This window comes from Sciurus vulgaris (assembly GCF_902686455.1).
Source record: "Sciurus vulgaris genome assembly, chromosome: 6".
NCBI classification, from domain to species: Eukaryota; Metazoa; Chordata; class Mammalia; order Rodentia; family Sciuridae; genus Sciurus; species Sciurus vulgaris.
The window spans coordinates 2,682,951-2,706,218 of record NC_136466.1 but is presented as its reverse complement, the minus strand read 5'-3'; the positions used below and the strand labels follow the sequence as shown (position 1 = coordinate 2,706,218).

Here is a 23,268-nt window from a genome sequence, read left to right as displayed (position 1 = left end):
TTTTAAACATTGTACAGTGGCATCCAGTTCTCATTTGAATTTGTATTTTACTGATGACTTTAAATATGTAATCTTTGGCCATTGATTATCTTTTCATGAAGTGCTTGTCTAAATTTTGTCCTTTTCTCCTTGGGAATTCTTATATTTTTCTTATAATTTTTCCTTTCTTGTTAATAGGAGGAAGATTTAGATGGGGTTGCTAGAAGGTCCATTGTTCATTAATATCAGTTCCAAAAAAGGACCAGATTGCCCATGGATCATATTGCTTGCATTAGTCATGGAAGCCCCCTAAAACCATGCACATGAAATCCTGGCCCACACCCATATCAACAGGGACCAGATCCTTATTCTCACTGAACACCCACTGGCTTAGGCTGATTCACATCCAGCTGCTCATTTCACATTGAGAAATTGAGGCCCAGGTATAGAAAGAGACTGGTCCAGATGATAGGAGGTGGACAGAGTCCAGAGTACTATGTAGTGTGCCACACACCTCATCAGGTTTGACTTTGAAATGGTAGTCCCTAACATACTGGGGCTCTGCCCATCCCCTAGCCACATGGGGCCATTTTCTTCTACACATCTGCATGGGAAAGCACATACACATATACTTATTTCTAGGTGGGGACAATAAAGATGGGATCAGAGAGCAGAAGAAGGTAAATAACAAGAAGAGACAGAAACCTTATGAAGGGGAAGTTCACCCATTGTCCTAGCTAAATTCCCTAGGGACTGTAGCAGATGCAGAAGGATCTACAAAGATTCAGGACTTTGTTTGAGTTAGGAACCTCCCCAAACACCCTGGAGAGCATGGGACTGGAGTCCTGCTGTCCAGCTGTGTGGGTACCTGAATCTAAAATTAGCCCACTCACCATGATAAAGATGGGCTACAATACATAATTTAGTTTCCTTCTGAATAAATTTGAATGCTTGAATGGATTAGTTCAATGGTGTCACATGATCACTAAATGATGGTCTTATTTCTCCATCACAAACTCACTCTATTCTGATTCCCTGAAAATAAGGTATCTTCTACCAGGACTTTCATAACACATGAGGCTCTGGTGAAACATGAGATTCCAGAACTCTTAGGATCAATAACTGAGAAATGTATGTTTTTTATAAAATGTAAAAATGAGTGGTAGAGCTCTTGCCTAACATGTGTAAGGCACTGGATTCAATTCTCAGCACCACATTAAAAAAAAAAAAACAAATAAAAGTGGTCCATCCATTTACAACTTAAAAAAAAATTAAGGTCACCATGGTTTGGTTAAGGTCACAGAAATGGTACAAAAATTCTGGACCATCTTTTCTCAAATTAGGGTTCCTGGCAACATTCAAGAATCCCACGGTTCTGAAAAGTCTGTATTTGTATACTTTTTATGAAGGATATGACATGGGGCAGAAAGATTAGAAGTCCTAAGACCAAAGGACTTGTCAGGTAGGCTGTGTTGATGCAAGCAGCCCAGGTAATGGTGTTTTGAAAGAATCAACTCTGGTTACCAGACATGTATATTCTAGAGACTGTCCCTTTTCCAACTAACTTTGAAGGGGACACCCAACAGGACAATATGTTCTCTTGCTGTATACCAACTCTCTGAGGCACTAGTTCATCTTCTTTTTCTGGTTCATCATTCAACACACATATTAAACACTTGCTTTATGAAATCTAGTAATTGACACCATTCAATGAGTAAAACACCAACTTCAAGTTGAAGGACCACCAATTTGGACTGGACCTCACAATATATCATGTCTATAGAAAATTAGGTGTGATGCCCTCATGGCCTCCAGTAACTACAGATGCTTTCTCCCAAATATTGATCTAGGTAATAAAACCAGGACCAGCTAAGAAGTGGGTGGACTTTAGGTCCAGAAGGAGGTTCTTGTGTCCTCACAAGAACCTCCTCACAAGAAACTCCTCATGGGAGTTTTATGTGGAATGTAACTGGGCAGAGATTCACAGAATCCTGAATCTGGTGATCTTAAAATTCCTATAGAGGGATAAAGTCAAGGGACCACACCTGTCATAGGAAACAGGTCAAATATTATGGATGGGGTCCCTGATCCCCTTCACAGGAGTGGGGAGGCTGCAGCAAAGATGGTAATTGAGGGCCCTATCCTCAGCATATTCAGTTCTCACCTCTTCTCCTCCTCCTCCATTCCACATCAACCCATCCCACCCACGGCACCTCAGGTCCCAGAACTGGGGTTTTGATGAGTAGTCTGCCCAGAAAGAGATGTGCTACACAGGGACTGGATAAGCTCTGGTCTGCTGTCTGGACAGGACATGGCAGGCAAAGGAACCCAGACCACAGCAGTGTCCTGTGAAGACGTAGAAGAGGCCAGAAATCCAACTCTTCTGTGGAATCGGCTGTCCCCTGTCCCATCTCTTTCATTTGTGGCCCCTGGCATGATAGATGCACTTCAGAGTTCTATCATCCCCCATGCTTTTTCGTTCAACTGCCTGCATGTCAACTTTCCTAGTGCAGAACTGTAGATTCATGTGTGCTTCCTGATCAGCTGAACGACCAGACCACAGAGGCAGACATGAATGACAAGGTGCACTGCAGTCTCAGACAGTCTGGGGTGCTGTTGTGGATATTTTCTGTGCCTGGAAAGGACAGGAGAGTGACCAGTGTTGGTGAACATTTCACATCTTCCTTCTGGCTCCCACTCAGAGCAAGAAGCATTCCCAAATTTGGCTCTAGAGCCAGCTGCAATCTCAGGGTCAGCTGCAGCCCAAGGCACACCCCAATATGTACAGTAGCCCTGGGGGCAGCTCAGGAGCCAGTGCCAGCAGCAGAGAAGGATTCCTCCAGGGAGAGCACTGGTGACAGAGCTGGAGCCAGAGCCCTCCCGCCCTCTCCTGTGACTCCAAAGTTGTTAAATACTCTCCAGCAACCCAAAATAATGACTGTTCAGATTAACAAGCGTCATGAAGTAGTCATTCAGATGAGGTAAAACAGCTCTTGAGCTAATCTGATATCTGCTAGTCCTCAGACTTTTTAAAGTAATCCCAGCAAAGATCATCTAGGTAAAACACAAAATCTTTTCCTTAAGCCAGTTCTCTGTAAATGTCACAAAGAGCAGGAAATATCATGTTTTATGTGTAGAGAATTGCATTGTGGTTTTACTCCACTGTATTGAATTTTGCTTTAGAATACCCTTTAAATTATCATTTTTAGTTATAGCCACCTGAATTACACATCTTCTGTGACTTATACCCTCTGTCAATTACTTAAATCCTCTCATTTTGTCCTTTTCCTTTATTAGAACATCCCAGTTACTTTATTTTCATATGAAAATCTTTCCATACAATGTTCCTTCTAATCAAAAAGTATGATCTTTTTCTTCATAACTTTCCTTACCTATGTACTTTCTGACAGGTATAACTTAAAAAATCTCCTTTTCTTTCTTGGGTTTCTTTTTGTCTTAAAATTTTAACATTCAAACTTTGGAATATTCCTCGTAAAATTTTGTATTTAGATTAATTCTTTCTTTTTTTATTTATTTTATTTTATTTTTTTATTGTAAACAAATGGGATACATGTTGTTTCTCTGTTTGTACATGGCAAAAGGCATACCATTTGTGTAATCATAAATTTACATAGGGTAATGTTGTTTGATTCATTCTCTTATTTTTTCCCTTTCCTCCACCCCTCCCACCCATCTTTTCCTTCTATACAGTCCTTCCTTTCTCCATTCTTGCCCCCTCCCTAACCCTAACTCTAACTCTAACCCCTCCAACCCCCATTATGTGACTTCATCACTTATCAGCGAGATCATTCATCCTTTGGTTTTTTGAGATTAGCTTATTTCACTTAGCATGATATTCTCCAATTTCATCCAATTGCCTGCAAATGCCATAATTTTATCATTCTTTATGGCTGAGTAATATTCCATTGTGTATATATACCACAGTTTCTTTATCCATTCATCAATTGAAGGACATCTAGGTTGGTTTCACAATCTGGCTATTGTGAATTGAGCAGCTATGAACATTGATGTGGCTGTATCTCTGTAGTATGCTGATTTTAAGTCCTTTGGGTATAGGCCGAGGAGTGGGATAGCTGGGTCAAATGGTAGGTCCATTCTAAGTTTACTAAGGAATCTCCATACTGCTTTCCAGAGTGGCTGCACTAATTTGCAGCCCTACCAGCAATGTATGAGTGCACCTTTCTTCCCACATCCTCGCCAACACCTGTTGATGCTTGTATTCTTGATAATCGCCATTCTAATTGGGGTGAAATGGAATCTTAGGGTGGTTTTGATTTGCATTTCTCTTATTACTAGAAATGTTGAACATTTTTCCATATGTTTGTCGATTGCTTGTTGATCTTCTTCTGTGAAGTGTCTATTCATTTCCTTAGCCCATTTGTCGATTGGATTATTTGAATTCTTGGAGTAGAGTTTTTTGAGTTCTTTATAGATTCTGGAGATTAGTGCTACATCTGAAGTATGATTGGCAAAGATTTTCTCCCACTCTGTAGGCTCTTTCTTTGCATTGCTGATAGTTTCCTTTGCTGAGAGAAAGCTTTTTAGTTTGAATCTATCCAGTTATTGATTCTTGCTTTTATTTCTTGTGCTATGGGAGTCCTGTTAAGGAAGTCTGGTCCTAAGCCAACATGTTGAAGATCTGGACCTACTTTTTCTTCTATAATCTGCAGGGTCTCTGGTCTGACTCCGAGGTCCTTAATCCATTTTGAGTTTAGTTTCGTGCATGGTGAGAGATATGGGTTTAGTTTCATTCTGTTGCATGTGGATTTCCAGTTTTCCCAGCACCATTTGTTGAAGAGGCTATCTTCTCTCCATTGCATATTTTTGGCCCCTTTGTCTAGTATGAGAAAATTGTATTTATTTGGATTTGTGTCTGTGTCCTCTATTCTGTACCATTGATCTACCTTTCTATTTTGGTACCAATACCATGCCATTTTTGTTACTATTGCTTTGTAGTAGAGTTGAAGATCTGGTATTGCCACACCCCCTGCTTCACTCTTCCTGCTAAGGATTGCTTTAGCTATTCTGGGTTTCTTATTCTTCCAGATGAATTTCATAGTTGCTTACTCTATTTCTGTAAGGTACGTCATTGGGATTTTAATTGGAATTGCATTGAATCTGTATAGCACTTTAGGTAGTATGGCCATTTTGACAATATTAATTCTTCCTATCCACGAACATGGGAAATCTTTCCATCTTCTAAGGTTTTCTTTAATTTTTTTTCTTTAGTGTTCTATAGTTCTCATTGTAGAGGTCTTTCACCTCTTTTGTGAGATTGATTCCCAAGTATTTTATTTTTTTTTTTTTTTGAGGCTATTGTGAATGGGGCAGTTTTCCTAATTATTCTTTCCAAAGATTCATCACTTATATATAAAAATGCATTAGATTTATGTGCATTGATCTTATATCCTGTTACTTTACTGAATTCACTTATGAGTTCTAAAAGTTTTCTGGTTGAATTTCCTGGTTCCTCTAAGTATATAATCATATCATCAGCAAATAGGGATAGTTTGAGTTCTTCTTTTCCTATTCGTATCCCTTTAATTTCTTTGGTCTGTCTAATTGCTCTGGCTAGAGTTTCAAGGACGATATTGAAGAGAAGTGGTGAAAGAGGGCATCCCTGCCTTGTTCCAGTTTTTAGGGGGAAGGCTTTCAGTTTTTCACCATTTAGAATGATATTAGCCATGGGCTTAGCATAGATGGCCTTTACACTGTTAAGGAATGTTCCTACTATCCCTATTTTTTCTAGTGTTTTGAGCATGAAAGGATACTGTATTTTATCAAATGCTTTTTCTGCATCTATTGAAATAATCATGTAATTCTTGACTTTAAGTCTATTAATATGGTGAATTACATTTATTGATTTCCTGATGTTGAACCAAGCTTGCATCCCTGGGATGAAACCCACTTGATCATGGTGCACTATCTTTTTAATATGTTTTTGTATGCGATTTGCTAAAATTTTGTTGAGAATTTTTGCGTCAATGTTCATTAAGGATATTGTTCTGAAATTTTCTTTCCTCAATGTTTGTCTGTCTGGTTTAGGTATCAGTGTGATATTGGCTTCATAGAAAGAGTTTGGGAGGGTTTCCTCCTCTTCTATTTTATGGAATATTTTGAGAAGTATTGGAATGAGCTCTTCTTTAAAGGTTTTGTAGAACTCGGCTGAGATACCATCTGGTCCTGGACTTTTCTTTGTTGGTAGGTTTTTGATGACTTCTTCTATTTCATTACTTGAAATTGGTCTTTTTAAATTGTGTGTGTCCTTCTTGTTCAGTTTAGGCAATTCATATGTCTCTAGAAACCTGTTGAGGTCTTCGAAATTTTCTATTTTGTTGGAGTATAGATTTTCAAAATAGCTCCCAATCATGTTTTGTATTTCAATCGTGTGTGTTGTGATATTTCCTTGTTCATTCTGAATTTTAGTGATTTGGCTTTTCTCTCGTCTTCTCTTTGTTAGTGTGGCTAAAGGTTTATCAATTTTGTTTATTTTTTTGAAGAACCAACTATTTATTTTGTCAATTTTTTTGTATTGTTTCTTTTGTTTCAATTTCGTTGATTTCAGCTGTGAGTTGTACTATTTCCTGTCTTCTACTACTTTTGGTGCTGGTCTGTTCTTCTTTTTCTAGGGCTTTTAGCCATAGTGTTAGGTCATTTATTTGTTGAGTTTTACTTCTTTATTGAATGCGCTCCATGAAATAAATTTTCCTCTAAGTACTGCTTTCATAGTGTCCCAGTGATTTTGATATGATGTTTCTTTGTTCTCATTTACCTCTAAGAATTTTTTAATTTCCTTCCTAATATCTTCTGCTATCCATTCATCATTAATACCATATTGCTTAATCTCCAGGTGTTGGAGTAGTTTCTGTTTTTTACTCCTTCATTTATTTCTAATTTCAATCCATTATGATCTGATGGAGTACAAGGTAGTGTCTCTATCTTCTTGTATTTGCTAACATTAGCTTTGTGGCACAATATATGGTCTATTTCAGAGAAGGATCCATGTGCTGCTGAGAAGAAAGTGTATTTGCTCTTGGTTGGATGGTATACTCTATAAATATCTGTTAAGTCTAAATTATTGATTGTTTTATTGAGATCTATGGTTTCTTTGTTCAATTTTTGTTTGGAAGATCTGTCCAGTGGTGAGGGAGGTGTGTTAAAATCACCTAGTATTATTGTGTTATGGTCTATTTGGTTTCTGAAATTGAGAAGGATTTGTTTGACATACATGGATGAGCCACTGTTTGGGGCATAGATGTTTATGAGTGTTATATCTTGCTGATTTATTCTTCCCTTACACAGTATGAAATGTCCTTCTTTATCTCTTCTGACCAACTTTGGCTTGAAGTCCACATTATCTGAATTGAGGATGGATACTCCAGCTTTTTGCTGAGTCCATGTTCATGGTATGTTTTCCCCCATCCTTTCACCTTTGGTCTATGGGTATCTTTTTCTATGAGGTGAGTCTCTTGCAGGCAACATATTGTTGGATCTTTCTTTTTAATCCAATCTGCCAGTCTATGTCTTTTGATTGATGAATTCAGGCCATTAACATTCAGGGTTATTATTGAGATATGATTTGGTTTCCCGGTCATTTGGTTCATTTTTAAAATTTTATTTATTTATTTATTTTTTTTGTCACGTCTTGGTTCCTCCTTTATTTGACAATTCCTTTAGGATAATTCCTCCCTTTGCTTACTTGCTTCTTTGTTTATCATCTCTTCCTGATGGAATATTTTGCTGAGAATGTTCTGTAATGCTGGCTTTCTTTTTGTAAATTCTTTTAGCTTTTGTTTATCATGGAAGGATTTTATTTCATTGTCAAATTTGAAGGTAAGTTTTGGTGGGTATAAAATTCTTGGTTGGCATCCATTTTCTTTCAGGCCTTGAAAAATGTTGTTTCAGGCCCTTCTAGCTTTTAGGGTCTGGATTGAAAAATCTGCTGATATCCATATTGGTTTTCCCTGGAATATAATTTGGTTCTTTTCTCTCACAGCCTTTAAACTTCTGTCTTTATTTTGTATGTTAGGTATTTTCATTATAATGTGCCTTGGTGTGGGTCTGTTGTAATTTTGTGTATTTGGAGTCCTATAAGCTTCTTGAACTTGATTTTCCATTTCATTCTTCAGATTTGGGAAATTTTCTGATATTTTTCAATGAATAGATTGTTCATTCCTTTGGTTTGTTTCTCTAAGCCTTCCTCAATCCCATTAATTCTTAAATTTGGCCTTTTCATGATATCCCATAGTTCTTGGAGATTCTGTTCATGATTTCGTACCATCTTCTCTGTTTGTTTAACTTTGTTTTCACGGTTAAATATTTTGTCTTCAATGTCTGAGGTTCTGTCTTCCAGGAGTTCTATCCTACTGGATATGCTTTCTATGGAGTTCTTAGTTTGGTTTATTGTTTTCTTCATTTCAAGGATTTCTGTTTGTTTTTTTTTTCAATATCTCTAACTCTTTATTGAAATGATCTTTTGCTTCCTGTATTTGCTCTTTTAACTGTCAATTTGTGTGGTCATTCAATGCCTGCATTTGATCTTTCATCTCATCATTTGCTTCCCTGATCATTTTAATTATGTACATTCTGAACTCCTTTTCTGTCATTTCTTCTGCCATGCTGTCATTGGGTTTTCTTGATGTAACATGTAGATTTTTGGGGGCATTTTCTTCCCTTGTTTTCTCATATTGTTCAGGTATCAGTGGACCACTGAGATATTGCAGGTTTCCTCTATTGACTTATAATGTCCCTGAAGATTTCTAGTATATCTTCTCTTAGCCTTCAGTAGGCTGAAGTCTTGGAGGAAGTTGATAGTGCGGTGCTCCACAAAGAAGCTGCCTCTCTGGGGTGGTGGCCTTCAGGTGGGGTATATTCCCTGCTAGTGGGCAGAGGTACCTCCACTTGTTGACCGATGGTCATCTAAAGGGGAACTAGGCCGTGGGCTGAGGCAAGGCCTGTTTGGGCCTGTGTCTCTGGTTTTACCATCCTTGTGGGAAAACCTCACCCAGCAGGGAAGACTCACCTGGTTGGGAGGTCTTGCTGGTCAGTTCCTCTCCTGGAGGTTACCCTCAATCTACAACTACCACCTGGGCTGGGCTGCCTTTCTCTGCAACATTCCGAGGGGCCCGGACCTACCTCCTGGGCCTGGGAGCCTCACCCTTCACAGATGAGTCTACTTAGGCTGCCTCTCCTCAGAGAATCTGCCCAGAGTCCTGGAACATTTGCTCCGCCCCTAAACGTGTCTCTGTGCAGCTCTTCCACCAAGAAGCCTCCTAGTTCCTGGGACCCAGCTCTGCACCTAATCGCCTGGCTATGTGGTCCCTCCTCTGAGCAGCTACCTGGAGCCCCGTACAATCACTCTGAGTCCCAGTGACCCGCCGCACACCTCTTCCTCTGGACAGTGCCTGGTGTTCCAGTGCGGTCACTAGGAGTCCAAGGAATTCACTGCGTGCCTCCTCCTCCCGGCAACCACCCTTAGCCCTGGGCAGTTACTCTGAGTCCAAGCGACCTGCCCCGTTCCTCCTCCTCCTCCTCTGGGTAGCCCCCCGGGTGTTCAGGAGCGGTCGCTCTGAGTCCAAGTGACCTGCTGCACACCTCCTCCGGGCAGCCACCCAGAGCTCTGGTGCGGCCCACTCCGAGAACAAGCGACCCACCGCGTTCCTCCTCCGGGCAGCCCCCCGGTGTTCAGGAGCGGTTGCTTTGAGCTCAAACAACTCACCTCTCACCTCCTCCTCTAAGCAGCCACCTGGAGCTGTGATGTAGTCACTCCGAGTCCAGGTGACCCGCTTCATCCCTCCTCCTCCTCCAGGCAGCCCACCGGTGTTCAGAAGCTGTCTTTCTGACTCCAAACAGCTCACCGCACAGCTGCTCCTCTGGCAACCACCTGTAGCTCTGGTGCAGTCACTCCGTGTCCAAGCATCCCACGGTGCTCCTCCTCCTCTTCCTCAGGGCAGGCCCCGGTGTTCAGGAGCAGTCGCTGTGAGTCCAAACAGCTCTCTGTGCAGCTCCTCCTCTGGTAACTGCCTGTAGCTCTCGAACTCACATTTTTAATAGCTGCAAAATAACTCACTGTACTATTTTGTACAATCTCTAAAGAGTTGTAAAATAATGTCCTCATTATTCTATTAGACACTACTCAGAAGAGGAAATGGTCTTCCATGTATAATCTTTGACTACTTTTCCAAATATTTCCTTACATGGGTGACACAGCCAGACTGCGGTGAAGTGGTTCCACACACAGAGTAAGGCTCAGTCCAGATGCAGAGGGACCGACTGTCCATTCCAGTGGCTTCTGGTTTGTGGCAATGATCCTGCTCCACTGGACAAGAGCAGGGAAAGTCTGCTTTCCCAGGAGCCGAGGACAGCCCAACACGGAGTTCCCTGGCACTTGCTCACTTGGCTGAAGACTCTGCCCAGCACCCAGCTGTGTTTTCAGTTCCATAGGAGGTCTGGCCCTGTTTGACTCACCCACCACCATCTGTGAGCCCGGGAACATGGATGCGAGTGTGGCCAGGGCCTGAGGGCAAGAATCCTGGCTCCAGGGCTCCGAAGGACCAGGTTCTGCCGTCCATCCCAAGGTGCCAATCAAAGAGACAAGCAGGGAAGGGCCTGAGTCGGTATAGCTCTGCTGGGAAGGCGAGGGGGTCGTCTCCTCAGCCCTGTCAGCAGCGGAGGGGACTGACAAGAACCTCACAGGGCTGACGAGAGGCATTCACAGCTACCCTGCTGGTGACTGTGGTCTGGTAGCTGTCTTCTCGGGTTGTTCCGGCTGGGTCTTCTCTATGGTAAGAAAGTTGTTGATGCTGGGACAGTTTCAACTCTCTTCACAAGAAATGTGTCCACGAGATTCATTGTTCTGGAATCCATGACTGCAGGACAGACTGCTTCAGGGCGAAGGAGACAGACAGAGCGGAGGTAGGAGCATCCCTCAAGCCTCTGTCCTACTTTTGTCACCGTGAGTAGGCACAAACAAAGGGTCGGTGACGTCAGCAAGAGCAGCCTCTAAGTTCATCATTGCAAGAGCACAAAGTTGAAAGCACCACGCACAGGTGGCCCAAAGGGCCTGTGGCGTGACCCTAGTTCCATGACTGGATCTACCATTTAGGTTGAACACTTTCCCCCCAGTTCCAACTTCCTAAGAGGAAATGGTGCTGGATCACTTACCACCTCTAACTTTCCTATGAAAACCTAGCTATGCTTTTCTGCTGCATCTTGCTAATGGTATCCAATGTGAAACCTAGGGATGTGGAGAAGAAAAACACATGCTGTTCATGGTTTCTCTGGAAGGCAAGAGAGGATGGAAGCATATCATCACAAATATCTGTGACAAGTCTCCATGTGACCAATAATCCTAACTAACTGCAGAGGAAGCTGGGTCAGGATTACGGGGAGTGCTAGTTAATGGGCACTTATTTTCCAACCCCTCTCACCTCCAAAGCAATGGTTATTTGCCCCATAAGAAACAGAACCCTTTACAGTTAAAAGCTTAGGCTTTGAATTTCTGAAGAACTCATGATTCACATTTTTCCAGAACCAAATTTAGATAAAGGAGGAATGTTTTCAGTTGCTACTCAAAGAAAGGATACCTGGATCCTCAATGCCCCTGGGAGTCTGTGTTGGCATTCCCTGCAGGGTTTACAAAGCATCAGTCACTCTCCGATGTGACATCCCTAAATGTTCCCTGCACTCTACCAAGGGACAGTTTCTAATGTCATTATGAAGCCATCAAATATGTTCAGGGTATAGAATATCAAATGGACATCTGGGGACATTCTCTGCATGAGCTGGAGTCAGAGAAGAACTGGAATCCGTGGAACAAAGAAAGGGCAAGCATTGTTCCCAGGACCCTGGTGGCGCCCATGTGTGCATGTCCCCGAGGCGCCAGGCCTCTGATGGGAGGGACGCTGAGGCCTGCTCTGCAGGACTGGCCAGGGCACCCATCACCAGCACGGCCCACACCACTCACAGTGCACCTGGGTACCCTGGGTCCTGCGTGCGGGTCTCCATGCTCAGAGTCCTTCCTTCCCCATGCCACAGGCCCCTCCATGGCGGGCCCTCGCCCTCCGCAGCGCGCCCACCACGTCCCTGTTGCCCAGGCTGTAGATGAGCGGGTTCAGCAGGGGCGTGAGGATGGTGTAGAAGGCTGAGAAGACCTTGTCTTTGAGGGGCGTGTGGTAGGACTGGGGAAGCATATAGGTGTACAAGGCAGCCCCGTAGAACAGGGTCACCACCATCATGTGTGACGAGCAGGTGGCAAAGGCCTTCCTCTTCCCCTCCGATGACCTCATCTGATGCACCGTGAGGAGGATCTGGGTGTAGGAGGCCACCACCACGGAAAAAGGGGCCAGCAGCATCACCACGCAGCAGACGTACATCACCATTTCGTAGGCGGCCTACAGGCCAGCCGTAGCATGGTGGGCGCCTCGCAGAAGAAGTGCTCGATCTTGTGGGAGGCACAGAAGGGGAGACTCATGGTGATGGGCGTGAGGAGGAAACTGTCCAGAGCACCACCAGACCAGGAGCTGGCCAGGATGAGCCAGCAGACGCGGCGGCTCATGAGGGTAGGGTAGCGCAGCGGGTGGCAGATGGCCACATAGCGGTCGTAGGCCATGAGCCCCAGCAGGAAGAACTCGGCGCCCACAAGGCCCATGTAGAGAAAGTACTGGGCGGTGCAGGCAGCGAAGGAGATGTTCCCCTTGCCCACCAGGTGGTCCACCAGCGTCTTGGGCACTGTGGTGGAGATGTACAGCATGTCGATGAGCGACAGGTGGCTGAGCAGGAAGTACATGGCGTGTGCAGCTGGGGGTCCACCTGGATCAGGAGGATCATGGCACCGTTGGCCGTCAGCGCTGTGAAGAAGATGACGGAGATGACGGCGAAGAGGAGGCCTGAGGCTCTGCCGTGAGGGAAGAGCCCCGCCAGCGTGAAGTCGCTGGAGAAGGTCCTGTTCCCATCCATGGGCTGTGTTTGACCTGGGGCACAGAGAGAGACGCGGGGCTGGTGAGCGTCAGAGCCCACAGTGCGTGCGTGGCAAGCACTGGGACGCTGCGCTCATCTGCGTAACCGGCAGCAGGCGCCTTTTGCTGAGCCGGATTTGCCCTTACCTCCCAGTGAAGAGCAACTGGAAATGTCGGTCCCAGGGAATGCAGCCAGTGGACACTGGACAACTGCCGCTCAGTTATTAGGGCAGAATGCCAGGGATCCAGAGAGGGCACTTCCCTTGGAGAGGGCTCCGATTATTTAGGATGTGGATACAACTGCTGGACTTTGATTCAATCAAATAGCCAAATAGTTTGGTCAGACATTTGACCAGAGTGGGGATTTTTGTCACAGTTTTAAAGCTGATCTGCCTCATCTGCAAATAGCCGTGAAGCGGAGACACAGCTGGAAGCCTCGTGAGCTCAGTGAAGGGGGCGGCCCTCTGCCGGGTCCTTGGCCTGGCCGCTGGCTCCTCCTCTTCACTCATGCTCAGTTTCACGCTCACGCTCAGGGCAAGCCTGCATTCATGAGGCACTGCTGGCAATGGCGCACTGAGTGGTGGAGAATGTTCCCTGCACCGTAGGTCTGAGAGCAGGCAGCAGCCAGGGCATGTGCCTCCCAGGCACCAGCAAGGGCTGCGGGGCAGCTGGCCTTGGACAGTGAGGGACAGCACGGAACAGCCCCGGAGATGGGGCGAGTACCCCGAAGGGCGAGAGGTGACCGTGAGGCTCAGAGCTTAATGGAGGTGGGACGGCAGGAACACGACAGGCCGTGCAGGACGTGCCAGCACCCGGGGACAGTGAGGTGCCAGTGGGCAGCTCTTCTAGGCAGGTGGCAGGGCAAGGGGGTCAGAGCCGCTTTTAAAAGTACTTCAGGCAGAATTTAGTTGTAGTTTTAAAGTCGCGACTGCCTGTTTAACCTTCACCAGCCTGTTTATTGTGCTCTGTTAAACAGTGTCCCTTTGGTACGACCGAGTCCAGTACGTTTCTACCCACCTTACGTCCTCTGGTTCTTACAGGTTTGGGTCTGACTGTGGTCAAGGCTGGGACTCCTGTCCCAGGACCTTTCTTCCCACCCCTTTTCCCTTTGGCAAGACTGCGGGCTTATCGGCCACAAGCTCCAGAGATGGTGACTGTGAAAGTGTCTGAAGGACCTCGGAGACCAGGGGGCACCAGGGACCCTCCCAGTCCTAGAAAGAGAGTGGACAGCCAGGTCGTGGGTGGTGCAGGTGCATCTCGAGTGTATAATAACAATAAGAAAATACTTTAAAAAATGCCTCGGGCAGGGAAAAGGTGATTTGGAGGGGACCCCAGAGGCCACGGGCAACAAAGGACCTCAACACCGCAAATGGCAAACAGGCAAGTGGAAAAGGCTCAGCGTCCTTGATGCGCCGGGAAACGCAGATGGAACCGTGGCGCGGCGCTGCCTTGCCCGCAGAACAGCTCTGACCGAGAGCCAGCGCTGCGGGGACGCAGAGGAGGCCTGCGTGCCCTGTGGTGGGAGAAGGCCAGGAGCTCGGAGGAGAGCCCCCTGTCCCTCACAGGACCCGAAGGCAACCTGACCGCGAAGAGCCAGTGGACGGCGGGACTGTGGAGCCTAGACAGAAGGAAAACTGTTTACACGCACAACCCAAGAGGCGCTGGTCTGCGGCAACCTGGAACCTGCAGGAACCTGAGGGATGTCAAGAGAAACCACACAAGTCAGGCAAAAGGAATGGCTGCCTGGCGACATCCTGCGCAGACCGGAGGCCGACCTCCCAGGAGCGGGGGTGGTGCTGCCCAGAGGCGGGGCTGCGTGGTCCACGGACGCCAAGTACCAGCCGCTGCCCAGCGTGTGTTCTGGAGAGCCACCGGGCTGAGGGCTGGCCGCCGGTGTAGTGCGTTCCACAACAGCGGGAGAGGGTTCGGTCACCCCACCCCAGAGAAAAGGAAATGCTTGGTGAGGTGGAGGGGGAAATCCCTGATATTAACCTCCCACAGCGTGCATGTACCAAACCTTCTCCCCGCGCCTAGTTCACAGGTACAATTATATATTAATTAATGTAAAGCATAGAGTAGTAGATTGAATTCAAGATGTCAGTAATGTATGGATCAAAAAGAAAGACAGTCTGAGATACACTGGGGTGAGCAGTCAGATGCGTCCCAATGTTTGTGCAGACACACTAGTCTTGATTTTGTGAATCCAAAGAAGAAAGAAGAGGGAAGAAAGTGTGTAACATTACTGTTAGCGAGCACTGAACTCATTTAAGATGCATGCCAAAATTCAGACACGATTGGCAGAACTGCATAGAATTCAAGGTGCTTGTTTCAGCTGAGTGTGTGCGAGCATGCACGTGTGCCCAGCCGCGTCTGCAGAGGCAGCTGGCAACCCCCAGAGCCAGACACAGGCACAGCAGGGTGAGCTGAGGTTCTGGAAAGTTCCTTGCCCACGGCTCCACCACTCACCACCAGCCAACTGCTAGCTGGGCATTGCTCCAGAGCCTCAGCGTCAGTGTCCCCTCTGGGCCGCAGGGAAGGGAATACAATCAGTTTCTACATGCTCACCAAGAGTCCACCACCATTTTCTCAGTGAAATGTCAGAAACAGTAGGTTTTCACTTACAGCGCCAACAAAAAGTCACGTGGATAAGAATAATTCTGAAGAGCACTAACACAATTAGTAGTATTAAAATGCAAGGCCAGGATGCATGTATGTCGTACGTGCACATGTGAGTTTTAAAAGTTGGAAAATGTGAAAAAAGTAGTGTGGACGAACAGAGTTCAGGAGATTTAAGAAGGCACACAGTAAGATCAGATAGGAAACAGTTATGTCAATCACAGCTGCACCATATACAGGGTGAACAACCCCTTTTAAGTCATAGGTTCACTCTTCAAAGAAAGCCAAAGTAAAAAGGTACGAAATAGAAAGGAAAGAAGATGCAAAAATAAGAACAACTGGAACACAGAGTGTCATCTAAGGTCATGTTATGAATGGAGCAGGGAATAGTTCTGCAATTTGTGTTTTAAATAAAAATGCATTATATCCTCAATGATGTTGGTTCCCATAGCACAATTTTTTCACAAAAATGCATTACTGCTCTAAAATAAAATAGCAGGTTTACACCTAAGTCAGAGAGGTTGAGCTCCGTAAACACGCCGAAACACCACCTAGGGCAAAGGAGGTTGCACCTGCAGGAACCTGACTACCCCCGTGAGAACTCCCCGTGTGTGGAGCTCGGCAGGCAGCCACTGCAGAAACGCTGGATGAAGCCGCAAGATCCAACCCGTGCTGCAGAAAGCGTCCACACCCAGACCCCACGAGCAGCAGAGGTCTGACCACAGGTACCAGCAGAAGAGCAAGTTACTTACAGGATGGAATGCCATTTCAACTTCACACGAATGCAGCCAGAAACTCAGTGAAAATGACAGACTACATAATGTGTGCATGTGTGCATGTCACATGTGGTAGAGGTAACACACCTATATACACGTATGAACAGCCTGCTTGCCCAGAACATGGTAAATAACTGATCCAGATTTGGAAAAACGGGCCTTTTTGCAGAAGCAGGATTGAACACAGAGGTGCTCTACCCTAAGCTACGTCCTCAGCCATTTTTATTTTGAGACAGGAATGGGAATCACTTCCATATCTTTCTGCATACTGCAACACTTCTGAAGTTGTCTTTGGAAGATCTTAGAGGATGCTTTCTCAATTTCTAAAAGTTTTGAGGGAGAATATCTCTATCAAAATTTTCCAATTTTTCTGTCAGGCATGGGGATGCAGGACTATAAACTCCCAGCTGCTCAAAAGGCTGAGGCAGGAGAATCACAAGTTCAAGGCCAGCCTGAGCAATACAGTGAATCCCTTGCCATTTTATTGTTTGGTATTTTTTTATTGAGTTATTTATGCATTTTGGATATTAATCCCATGTCAGAGGAGCAGCTTGAAAAGGTTTTCCCCAATCTGGGCTCTGTCTTCATGCTCTTAATAATTTCCTTAACTGCACAGAAGCTTTTTAGCATTCTTAATCCATCCATCCATTGATGGGCATCAGAGTTAGTTCCGTGTTTTGGCCATTGTGAATTGTGCCGCTATAAACGTGAAAGTGGAAGTATTACTATAGTATGATGGTTTTACTTCTTCTGGATAAATACAAAGGAGTGAGGTAGCTGGCTTACATGGTGGCTCTGTTCCTAGACTGTTGGGGAATCTCCATATGCTTTCAAGAGGGTTTGAACCCGTCTGCAGTCCCGCCGACAGGGTACGCGTGCACCTGGCCCTCTGCATCCTCACCAGCGCTCTGTGCTCTGCATTCTTGGTGATTGCCATCTGGAGTGGAGTGAGACCAAGCGTTAGTACGGTTTTGACTTGCGTTTCCCTGGTTGCTACAGATGTCGAGCATCTTTTCATATGTTTGTTGGACATTTGTGTTCATTCTTTTGAGAACTGTCTGTTTAGTCTTTTGCCCATTTATTGTTTGGGTTATTTGTTTTTGGTGTTGAGTTCTGAGTTCTTTTTATTACCGGAATATAAATCCCCTGTCAGAGGAGCAGCTGCCAGAGATCTCCTTTCTGCAGGCTCTCTCTTCATGCTCTTGTTTCCTCTGCTGTGCAGAAAAATTTTAATCTGATGCTGTCCCTCTTATTGATTCCTGCTTTTATTTCTTGACCTTTGGGAGTCTTGTTGAAGAAGTTAGTGTCTCCAATTAGAATGATGATTATCAAGAATCCAAGCAACAATAGGTGTTGGCTAGAATGTGGGGAAAAAGGTACACTCATACATTGCTGGTGGGGCTGCAAATTAGTGCAGCCACTCTGGAAAGCAGTGTGGAGATTCCTTAGAAAACTTGGAATGGAACCACCATTTGACTCAGCTATCCCACTCCTTGGCCTATACCCAAAGGACTTAAAATCAGCATACTACAGAGTTACAGCCACATCAGTGTTCATAGCTGCTCAATTACAATAGGCAGACTATGGAACCAACCTACATGCCCCTCAATTGATGAATGGATAAAGAAACTGTGATATATATATATATATATATATATATATATATATATATATATATACACAATTGAATATTATTCAGCTATAAAGAATGATAAAATTATGGCATTTGCAGGCAAATGGATGAAGTTGGAGAATATCATGCTAAGTGAGATAAGCCAATCTCAAAAAGCCAAAGGACGAATGATATCGCTAATAAGTGGATGAAGACACATAATGGGGGTGGGAGGGGTTAGTGTTAGGGTTAGAGTTAGGGTTAGGGAGGGGGCAAGAATGGAGGAAGGAAGGACTGTATAGAGGGAAAAGAGGGGTGGGAGGGGTGGGGGGAAGGGAAAAAAATAACAGAATGAATCAAACAACATTACCCTCTGTAAATGTATGATTACACAAATGGTGTGCCTCTACTTCATGTACAAACAGAGAAACAACATGTATCCCATTTGTTTACAATAAAAAAAGGATATTTTTTTTAAAAAAAGAAGTTGGTGTCTGTGAAAATATGTTGGCCTGTTAGGCCTGTTTTCCTCTAGCAGGTGCAAAGTGTTTGGTCTTATTCCGAGGTCTTCAATTCACTGAGGGGTGATTTTTGTGCAGGGTGAGAGACAGAGATCTAGTTTCATTCTCTTGCATATAGATATTCAGTTTTCTTGGCCCCATTTGTTTAAAAAAAAGGCTGTCTTTTCTCCACCATATGACCTTGGAACCTTTGTCCAGGATCAGATGACTGCATCTGTGTGGGTTGTCTGTCTTCTGTTCTGCTCCCTTGGTCTTCCAGTCCTTTTGATGCCGATGCACTGGGATTTCTGTTACAAGAGCTCTGAGGTCAGGTTTGGGTGCCTCCAGATCACTGCTTTCGCTCAGGATTACTTTGGCTACTCTAGTTTTTAATTCTTCCACATGAATTTTAGGGCTGTTTTCTTTTTCCTCTGCTGTGGTGAATGTCAATGGTATTTTAATGGGGATTTCTTTGAATCTTTATCATGCTTTTGGTATTATGACCATTTTGACAATTTGTTGATTCTGCCTATCCAAGAACACGGGATCTTTTTAACGTCTAGGTTCTTCGGTTTCTTTCTTCAGTGTGCCAGTTTCTTTTTTCATTGTAGAGGTCTTTCATCTCCTTGGTCTGTTTCATTCCCAAGTATTTTATTTTACTTGTTTTTGGTGGTTACTATAGGGGATGGTTTTCCTAATTTCTTTTTCTTAGCAGATTCATTATTAGAGTTTAGGAAAGCAACTGATTCATGTACATCGATTTTGTATTCTGCTACTTGGCTGAAATTCTGAAATTATTTATGAGCTCTAGAAGTTTTCTGGTGAAGTTTTCATTGTTTTTTCTTTGATTTGTTCTTGTAGCGTAGGGCCGCGTCATTGACAGAGACGATTGGAATTCTTCTTTTTCTATTTGTTTTCCTTCAAATTCTGTTTCTTACTTGATTATTCTGGCTAGAATTATAAGAACCATGTTGAACAAAAATCGTGAGCATGGACATACTCTCCTTGTTCCTGATTTCAGAGGGAAGGATTTCAGCTTCTCTCCATTCAGTGTGACGCTGGCATTGGCCTGCTTGTACAGCCTTTACGATATTGAGATACGTTTCTCTGTCCCTAGTCTCTCCATTATTTTTAACATGAATGATTGCTGGATTTTGCCAGAAGCTGCTTCTGCATCTATTGAGATGATCATGTGATACGTGTACTCCATTCATGTGGTGAATTATATTTATTGATAAGCATATGCTGAGCTATCCTTGTGTTCCTGATGCTCAGCACACCATTATCCTGGCGAACTATCTTTTAACTTGTATTTTTTTTAAAGTTCATGTTTCCATTTTTATTCGATGTTTCCAAATGTAAACACGTTGCAATTCTTACTCCAGTTATGTCAAAGGAAGCCAGGCGCAGCGATTCGGTGAGACAGCAGACACTTCTCTGCTTCAGTTTTGCTGCTTCTTGTGATGGCGCGACAGGCAGGAAATTGGGTTGTGTGTGCTTGGATGGAAAAATGTAGTCTTTACAAGAACAGCACCACACAGGGCCGCTTCTGCTTTGTCTGCAAGTCAGATTACAGTAGCTTCTTGTTTTTCATGAGGGACGTAGGACTGAAAAGTTTAGTTGCCCAATTGTGTTCCACTGCCCCACAGATAAGCACCAGTGAGTCTCAACGTGTGGCAAGCTCTGGAGGGTCAACGTGGTGGACACCACTCCCCTTTGGTGGATTCCACTACTTAACCTGGAAAAGTTGGCTTTTCTCTTAAGCAAATCTGCTTGGGGCTTTCCTCAAATTTTGCTAGGTTGGGTCCCACAGAAGACGGAAGAAATTTAAAAGTGAACACTGTGTTGTGCTCTGTAATATTATTCAATGTTTTGCTAGCTGCATGGATAAGACAGCTGATTTGCTAAATGGCAAAATCCTGAGGCCCTACTTAGACCAGAATGTTTCTGACCAAAGAAAATCATACAGCAGTATTTAAAGGCTGACTTTTAAGAGATGACTGACATTAGTACTTTACATTTTTACACGTTGAATACATAGTCCAAGGGTTTATAAAATAATTTCATGCTTTATTACCTTGAAGAATTTCATGTATAAGATAAATCCTTTCAAATACTCGTGATGGTATTTTGGGAGAAGCAGTCCTAGTCCATTAGTGATTAATACAAAGTATCAATTTGTGGGAGTTTCAAATGTTTCTTTTTTTAAAAAACACCCAGCATACATTACCTCTGCAGGAAGAAAAATGTAAAAATTCTGTGTGATCATATCTGATTATAATATATAATTTAGAATAAAATGTCACTGGCTAAGTTTTTCTATCTACCCCTTCCCTGGACAGCATTGGTTTGTGAAATAGTATGTATATTCAGTTCAGTTTGCGATCATACTCCCTGTGGGACAGTCGCCCCTGCTGGCGCCAAAGGCGGGACCCCGATCCTGTGGTAACTGGCAAACGTGCAAATTAAACAGAAGATGGGTCACAAAATTTAAAAAAAAATGTTTTAAGAGTAATTTCCATTGAGGTAAATATGGTTCCAAGGTATTCTCTGTGAAGGGAGATCAGAGATTCAGGGAACTGACAACTGAGCCTGGTAAATAAATTATGTGAACACTGTCTTCGTGGTGAGATGTGACTACTACACACATCCTCTCAAAAGCATTTCTCTAAAAATCACCAGCTCTGTAGAATGATAGTTGGCGTTGAATCACTACTGAATTTTAGGGGTAATGGCCTTAGCAGGGCGACGGGGCACAATACCAGTTATGCAAATCCAGACAAATGAGTCAACAAATTTCCAAAGTAGCAACTGAAATCCTTTGCCCAAACCGCTACAGGACCATGCAGAAACAGCCTGAATGTGCAATTCACAGATTCAGATCCTGATCCTGTGAATCACGTGTGGGGTGGATGGATATCTTTCACACCAGGAAGATTTTCACTGTTTCCCACGGCAGGAAGAGTGGGTAAAGGTCAGTGCTGCAGATGAGAAAGCAAGGAAGGCAGGACGTGCCCGCAGTAATGAGATCTGAGAAGAGCACGCCGTAAATGGACAAAGACCAAAACGAAACAGACGAAGGTAAAATCGGGCTGTGAAGACATGACAGAACGGCAGTGGGGCACGATTAAGGCAGGAGTAGCTCCACACGGTGTTGACTGGTTTAAAGTTCTACATCATTTTCTGTTTTAAGAGATGATCAGAAAGCATCTGAAAAGCACGCAAGTTATTCGCAATCCCGGCAGAACCAAGCAGGTTCCCAGCCTCGTGCAGATGTGCCCGGAAGTGAGGAGCCGCCCAGGGAGGCCACCTGGTGGGGAGGGCTGCCCAGCCAGCTGGACCCTCTCAGGGGTCTGGTCCAAGGGTGCTCCTCCTGCACAGGTGGGCTTCAGAGAGGCCACCCTCAGCGCCACAGAGCCAGCTCTGAGGGCGCAACAGGAGCCGGCCTGCTGAGGGGTTCAGAATCAGAGCATGGACGCTGTCTCTGGGGACACCCTCACCGTGTCTGGGTGGGGAGGCCACAGACCACAGCCCCGGGGAGCGGGAATGCCTGTCACAGACACGCTCCAGGTCCGAGCTCGGGGAGCACTGGACGGGAGGCCTTGGATGGCCCAGTGGCAGGCTGTCCTGCCTGGGGGAGAGCAGGTCCGGGCAGTGGGGTCCCTCCCCGAGTCCTGACTGAGGCAGGGCTCTCTGTCTGGCAGCCTGCTCCAGCATAGAACCGGGGGGCGTCCAGGGCTGCTCTGGTGGACATCACAGCCCACCAAGGCTGCCTGTGCTCCATGGGTCAGGGAACCAATGTGAGATTTGACTGGCTGCTGAGCGCATCTTCTCCAATTAAGCACTGAGTCCGGGAAGGTATTCACAGGGTCAACTGAGGGACAGGGACCCACTGAGACATGGGCCCCAGCTCCCACTTCCTGATCATTGGCCTCCTGTATGCCTCTGGGGGACATGGTGACGTCCCAGGCTTCAGTTAAGCACTGCTGCCCCACAGTGCCTGAGTTCTGGTGGTGTCCTTGCCCCTCATGCACACTCACCTGGTAAGGTGTGGGTTCCTGTGCAGGACTCCGTGGGCAAGGTGGACAACACGGCTCTGTCCCCGTGAGGCTGTTCTGAAGTGACATGCAGCCTCCTCCTGGTCCAGGTGGCTCTGTGCCGGAGCCTGGCTCACGTCTGCTGTGGACTGACAGCCTGTGACTCAGTCCGGTGACTCAGCTGGACTCTGTTCTAGGTCAGCAAGAACATGGCTCACGTGCATCTGTCTTTCCTCTCGGGCACCGTGCTCTGGGCGCCTGTCGCAGCCCGTGACAGAATGCTGTGTTTGCGGCTCGGACTCCGCTGCCCACCTGACAAACAGGCCAGCACCCCAGGCAATCAAGGGCAGCCTCAGGGCCCATGTTCCCCTGGGATTTTTTAATCCCTGGGCAGCTCAGTTTCCCCAGCGACTCTGGCTTCCGCTGTGATTCCGAGCTATGGAGAAAACAGCCAGAGAGCACTCTGCGTTGGAGGCCTCCTGGGACAGACCCCTTCCTCACCGCCCTGGTGACGCCCACTCCCTCGGGCTTCCCAGGAGGACGAGTGGTCTGCACCAGGTCCACCCCAGTGTTCCAGCCGCCTGAGCCTTCGCCACTTCTGTCACCAAGGCAGCCGTGCATGTCACTTCGCTCTCCCAGGAATCACCTTGTGGTTCACATTTCAGCAAATCAAACAAAATGGTTTTAATGCCCTTGGTGACGTCAAACCTGGAGTCTGCGCGGGGGTCCCCGTGAGCCCCTCTGCGCTGGCCCTCACAGGTCTCTGCTGTC

General features: G+C 45.4%; 2 protein-coding genes across 6 annotated transcripts in view; one reads left to right on the top strand and one right to left on the bottom strand.

The window, feature by feature from the left end:
* Nucleotides 1-23,268, top strand: part of LOC306663249 (zinc finger protein 124-like) — a 368,872-nt gene that overhangs the window by 183,947 nt on the left and 161,657 nt on the right. The gene's annotated exons all lie outside the window — the stretch shown is intronic.
* Nucleotides 12,009-12,957, bottom strand: LOC306663337 (olfactory receptor 2T6-like; the record flags this gene model as incomplete). Its single annotated transcript, XM_079143740.1, is given in 3 exon segments — nucleotides 12,009-12,392; nucleotides 12,398-12,786; nucleotides 12,789-12,957. Coding segments are annotated over 3 exon segments (942 nt in total).